The sequence below is a fragment of the Cynara cardunculus genome (genome assembly GCF_001531365.2).
Source record: "Cynara cardunculus var. scolymus isolate 2C chromosome LG 9, CcrdV1, whole genome shotgun sequence".
Taxonomy (NCBI): domain Eukaryota; kingdom Viridiplantae; phylum Streptophyta; class Magnoliopsida; order Asterales; family Asteraceae; genus Cynara; species Cynara cardunculus.
The window spans coordinates 7,849,861-7,856,203 of NC_037536.1; the positions used below are offsets into that span (position 1 = coordinate 7,849,861).

Sequence of the window (6,343 nt, forward strand, 5' to 3'; positions counted from 1 at the left end):
TCTTTTTTTCTTTTCCTTTGACATTTTCACACCCCCGCCTCCCCAAAACCATCGTATAAAGCTTTCTACTTCTCCCTCAACTCCTCCTTTTTCTCTTTCAAACCATACGCAAAAAAGATCTCTTTCTTCTCACCCAATTCATCTGTCGAACTTTTTATTACAAAATATTTCAAGAAAATCAAACCCTTTTTCTTGATCTATATATATATGGACCCTAGCCACCTTCATCATATGAGTGTGAGTGTGGATTCGGGTGGCGGCAGTGGTGGTGGTGGTGGCGGTGGCGGCGGCAGCGACCGGTTTCCGCAATGGAGTGTGCAGGAAACGAGGGATTTCTTGATGATAAGGGCGGAGCTGGATCCGACGTTCATGGAGACCAAACGTAATAAGCTTCTATGGGAAGTTATCTCTACAAAGATGAAGGAGAGGGGGTATAATCGCAGTGCTGAGCAGTGCAAGTGCAAATGGAAGAATCTTGTTACACGTTATAAGGTGTGTCTTCTTTAGATCTTCTTGTTTCGGTACTTTAATCGAAAAACCTGCAAAACTCAAGTGAAAACCAGCATCTTTTTTCATATGTTAATCGACGTATCTTGATGATTTACAAGTATTCGAACTTATTAAACAAAACATTCGGTTTGCGATATTTATAAGCACGATGCTTCGAAAAATTTACGTATTAATCACCAAAAATCGATACAAAGTTGTAGGTTATTTGTTTCACATATGGTGGTCCATCAAAACCGAAACCGATTTGGGGTTTTCGTGAGGTATTATAGAAGCGGGAAACCGTAAAATACGTACATTTTTACGGGTATGTACTTCTATCAATCGGTACAGAAAACTTCAAGTAACAAGTGTTCTTTTACGGATATAAGAACACCCCACAAAATGTAATGCATTATTTTTGTCATAAAATAGTTTTTGTTGTGGAAGAAACTAATTAGGGTTTCTTGTTATGGATTGGAAGAAATTGATGTTGGTTTTGTTGCTACAACTCATTTAGGGTTTTGAGACAATGGAACAAGAAGGTATGAGGCTACAATTCCCATTCTTTAACGAGTTGCAAGCGATCTTCACTGGTCGGATGCAACGGATGCTATGGTTGGAAGCCGAAGGCGTACCTAGCGGATCATCAAAGAAGAGAACGACGCATAATTTGTCTTCGGACGAGGAGGAAGGCAATGACGATAGCGATGTGGAGAAGGCAAGCATCAATAAGAAGAAGAAGAAGATTGCAAACATCGGAAAAGGGAATTCGGATAGTACGATGGTGAATTTGAAGGAGATATTAGAGGATTTGATGAAGCAACAAATGCAAATAGAAATGCAATGGATGAAGATGTATGAGGCAAAGGAAGAGGAGAGGAGGATGAGGGAAATGGAATGGAGGCAAACGATGGAAGCGTTGGAGAACGAGCGAGTTATGTTCGACCGGAGGTGGCGAGAACGAGAAGAAGAAAGACGGATCCGAGAGGAAAACCGATCCGAAAAAAGAGATGCTCTTATAACCGCGCTTTTGAACAAGCTTAGACATGAAGGTTTATAGGTTCATATCTAGATTTTGTTTGGACGGAATTGCTCATAAAAAGCTTGGATTCACAGGTTAGTCTACAATCTGTTTTTAGGGCATAAGATAAGTGGAAATAGTTGAACAATAGATCTTGTCACATAGTTGTTAACATTTATTTTTCAAGGGTTGCATCAAGTTTTGCATAAGAATTTGAGGGACCATGTTAACGGTTCTCTTAACCGCGAACACGGTCTTTTATATTGGAGCCTCATTTCTCTTTTCGAGAGCTCTTACCATGGTATTAGAGCCACTGTCTACACCATTCTAGGAACTCGATATTCTGGGCAGTATGTACACGCCTAGTCCCCTCGGTTAGCCTCAGCTATAAGGGTTGTGTCAGACTCACAAATGTACCATTTCTTCTATGGTGTTTAAAACATGACAACAATAACGGGTACAATGTAGAATACGAATTTTCATTTCACACACAAACATTCAATATGGAGATATAAAATTTCGAGAGAAAACAAACACGTCGATGTAGAGTGGTTAACAAACTTGATCCGCTATAAACCAAAATTGTACAATATCCAAGTACACATTGTTCTCTTTGACATAAGTTTCAATGGATCAATGAGTAACACAAGTGATTTATATATATATATATATATATATATATATATATATATAGGGGCCTATTCAAGGGAGAACTGAGTTGTTTGTGGTAACATTGAGAACCAATATTAACCACAAATCAATAGATAAATTAGGAAATTTATAAATTTGGTAATTTTAAATTAAAATCTTAATGCAAGGATATTTTTGGTATTTTAAAACTCTCCTCTCCTCTCTTCTCTCTCCGGCCACCGTTCTCCGGCCTCCGGCCACCGTCCTCCGGTGATACCACTATGATACCACTGTGATACCTAAAAATATTGACTCTGTTAAACAAAAGATACATTGTGATACCTAATCATATATAAGATGCATAGTGATACCACTGTGTTACATCTTCGATCGACCACACAAACGACATCAATGTGATACCCAAGCACATATATGATGCATTGTGATACCATTGTAGTATCACCGGAGGACGGTGGCCGGAGAGAGAAGAGAGGAGGGAGGAAAGTTTTAAAATACCAAAAATATCATTGCATTAATATTTTAATTCAAAATTGCCAAAATTATAAATTTCCTAATTTATCTATTGATTTGTGTTTAATATTGGTTCTCACAGTTACCACAAACTAATTAGTTCTCATTTGATTAGGCCCCTATATATATATATATATATATATATATATATATATATATATATCAAACCGGATGTGTGTTTAAGTGTGAAAATCTCTTAAAAACGAAGTTTTTATGGATAGTCAATGATCGGATTTATAGAGGATTGTTTAGTTTTTCAAGTTGCCAAAGGTTGTGTGTATGCCCAAAGATTTCTTAAATTCCGTTGCCTTTTGGATATCTTGTTTGTTGTTCTTACGGATTTTTAAATTTTGATTTTTTTCATAACTCCGATCATTTGACGACATAGTGAAACAGACTGAAAGACTAGCTAACATGTTATACAAGCAAACATCCGGATTGGCAACCATGCAAACTTCGAGATTGCTCCAAGTCAAATCTTGAAATTTCACTATTTCTACAGAATTTTTGTTCTTTTCATTTTGTCAAACTTGAACACAGAAGTGGTAAAATGATAAAGCGTAAAATCATGTTTTACTCTATCAAAAAATGCATGAAATCATCAAACTCTACGTTCTTGTCACTGGTCATTTAGAGATGAACTCTTTATCCATTAAGACTTCAACTCGACCAACAATTTTTTCTGTTGTTTTAAAGAGAGTAGAATTAATACCCCCCCCCCCCAAAAAAAAAATATAGTTTGGTTCAGATATTCTACTAAATTGGATTTTTCGGCTTTAGATTCTAACTTATTGGAGTTTCGATGTCTCACGTAACCCTTACAAACACAAATCATCATGAAAAACAACTCTAGATTCCTTCTAGTCCATATCTCATATGACATCTTTTCGACACCGGTTTATGAAGAAAAAAAAAAAGGGTTGCATCTGGGTCAACTTAACTCAACATATATATGAAGTTATGTCCAACAATGGTTCATTTCATCTTCTGGAAACACCATTCAGTTGTGGTGTTATAGATGGTGTGAATGTACGATACCACAATCTTACAGATGACCAAGAAACCCGTGATCTACGTATTCCCCATGCACCTCAATCTAATCGAAGTAGCAGTAAACAAAGTAAAAACAAAAGTAACAGTTTAGCAAAATAAAACCAACTATTAATAAAACAGACGACTAATAAAATGTTTGAGATACATCATAACTTACGAACATATCATTTTTAACCATCATTTATTCCATAGGAATTCGACAACATCCTCTAAAAACATATCACGGTTAATAAAATGTTTATTGATATAATTTTATATAAAATGTGTTTGAAATTTATTTGAATTATTTAAAGATTTATTAAAATATTGAATGCATTAATTATTTTAATAATATGTTGAATCTTTGAAATAAAATAAATATTATAAGATTAAATTCTATTTCTAATATTTCTCTTAATAAATAATTGGAAAAAGAAAAGTACAAAAACCGAATATCGACATGATGTCATTGTTGTCCTTGGTTTATTTTCCTATTTGACAAGGACTCATTGTCCAACTGCCACCTTGTTTTCAAACGGTATTAATTACAAAGACATTGTACATATAGAAAAGGGGAAGACAAGATTAAACGATAACGATAACGATACATATTTAAAAGAATATGAATATAGGTAAATTACGTGTAAATTCATATGTGATTTTACATTAATGGTAAAAAAAAGTTTCCGGGCGACTTGTGGTTGCGTCTTCAGGTCGCAGGACAAGATCGCCTGAATCAAATGTGATTTTATATTGTGATGTTAGCGTAAAATCACATGTGATTCGTCCGTTTTCGTGTTTGAGTCAGTTTATATACACATTGACTAATCTTGAAAGTCGTAAAAAGCAGTCAAGAAAATCTCAATCAACATGTAGGACTCGAACCGGTAACCTCAAAGGATGAGGCACAAAGGGTCAAGTTTATTATAAGTTAAGCCACCACTTACAAGGTTACATTTATATAATCTTCTTGATGATTATAACAGTTTTTATAAAAGATAAAAATTAGGGGTGGCAATGGCTGAGGTTGGTTTGGGTTCGAGTTCAACCCATTTATTAAACAGGTTGAAAATCTCAATCCAATCCAACTCATTTAATTAAATGAGTTGAGATTTTTTTCAACCCAACCCAACATGTTACCTAAATGGATTGACAGTGGGTTGACTTGTTTACGATTTTCTTAACTCAACCTGTTAAATAAATGGGTTGAACATGGGTTGACCCATTTGATTTTAAAATTTTAAATAAAAATAGGACTAAACTATTTAATTTTTTTAATAGAACATAACCACAAATACAAACAAATTGTTCAAAGTTTGAATAAAACACAACCACAACAAATATATTGTTCAAAATATGTTGGATTAGACTTTGGATGTGATAATTGAGTAATGGACTAAAGGGTTTTTTTAGGGTTCATGATGATTAAGAGTAATGGAGGCGATTGGAATTTGGAGTTTCATCTTACGACGGTAGAATTTTAATTAAGAATAAAACAAAATTAAAAATTAGAATACTGAATATAATATTAAGAATAAAATAAAATTACATAATATTTTAAATGGGTTGAAAACATGTCGAAAAATTCAACCCAACTCAACCCATTTATTTGAATGGGTTAGGCGGATTAACCCATTTATTAAATGGGTTGAAAATCTCAACTCAACCTGTTAATTTTGAGTTGGGTTAGCGGGTTGGATCATTTTTTGTCACCCCTAATAAAAATTCTCTTATGATTCCATGTAAATTATTTTTTGAGTAAACTACAAAGATGGTTCATGTGGTTTGTCAAAAATAACATTTTTCATCCTTACAGTTTTAAAATTACAAGATGATCATCATGGTTTATAAAAACGTTTAGGTTTGATCCCTCCCTCTAATGGCCATTAAAGATACCATTAAGTGATTGGCATTTTTATCCTTTTATCCATATTCTTCTCTTACCAAATCAAAAATCACAAGGACCAATATCATAAAATCGATTTTGATCGGGTAAAGTATAAAAAATGGATAAAAGGACAAAAGTGCCTCTCATTTAAGGGAATCTTTTAACGGCCGTTGAAGAAAGAGACCAAAATCTGGAGGTTTTTGCAAATCATGATGGTCATCTTGTAATTTCAAAACTGTAGGGATGAAAAATTTTATTTTCGACAAACCACAGGAACCAAATTTGTAGTTTACTCAAACTTTTATTTATTAATAATGAATATCTGAGTCAGTGTATCCGCACCTTGACTAATCCTGAAGATCATGAAGAACAATAAAAAAAATCGTAGATGAGCATGCAGGACTCGAATTGGGAACCACTAAAGATGATTCACAAATACTCAAGTCTTATTGTCAGTTGAATTAACCCTACAAGTTATTTCTATATTATTTTCTTAATGTTCTAATGGATTTTTACAAGCGATTAAAATTCTTATATGATCCCAAGTAAATTATTTTTTAATAGAAAAATACCATCTTCCATCTTGTCTCTTTCACAATATAAATAAGATTAATTGATGTCTTTGAAAGCGGGTTTCATATGAAACAAATTGTGATTGTCAGTATTCGACTTTTGCCCAAATATAAATAAGATTAAAATAGAAGTGTTAAACAATAACGTTTAATGTATAGATATTTTTCATAATGCAAGTA

General features: G+C 33.7%; 1 protein-coding gene across 1 annotated transcript; it reads left to right on the forward strand.

The window, feature by feature from the left end:
- Positions 1 to 207: 207 nt before the first annotated feature.
- On the forward strand, positions 208 to 1,677 carry LOC112518639 (trihelix transcription factor GT-3b-like). The gene is made up of 2 exons (XM_025126409.1): positions 208 to 492; positions 1,007 to 1,677. Exons 1-2 carry the CDS (start codon positions 208 to 210, stop codon positions 1,547 to 1,549), a joined length of 828 nt encoding a protein of 275 aa, XP_024982177.1. The 3' UTR covers positions 1,550 to 1,677.
- Positions 1,678 to 6,343: the final 4,666 nt, after the last annotated feature.

Coding starts and splice junctions, on each gene's coding strand:
- LOC112518639 (XM_025126409.1), top strand. CDS start 208: ATGGACCCTAGCCACCTTCATCATATGAGTGTGAGTGTGGATTCGGGT. Junction 493..1,006: donor ATCTTGTTACACGTTATAAG/GTGTGTCTTCTT, acceptor CAACTCATTTAG/GGTTTTGAGACAATGGAACA.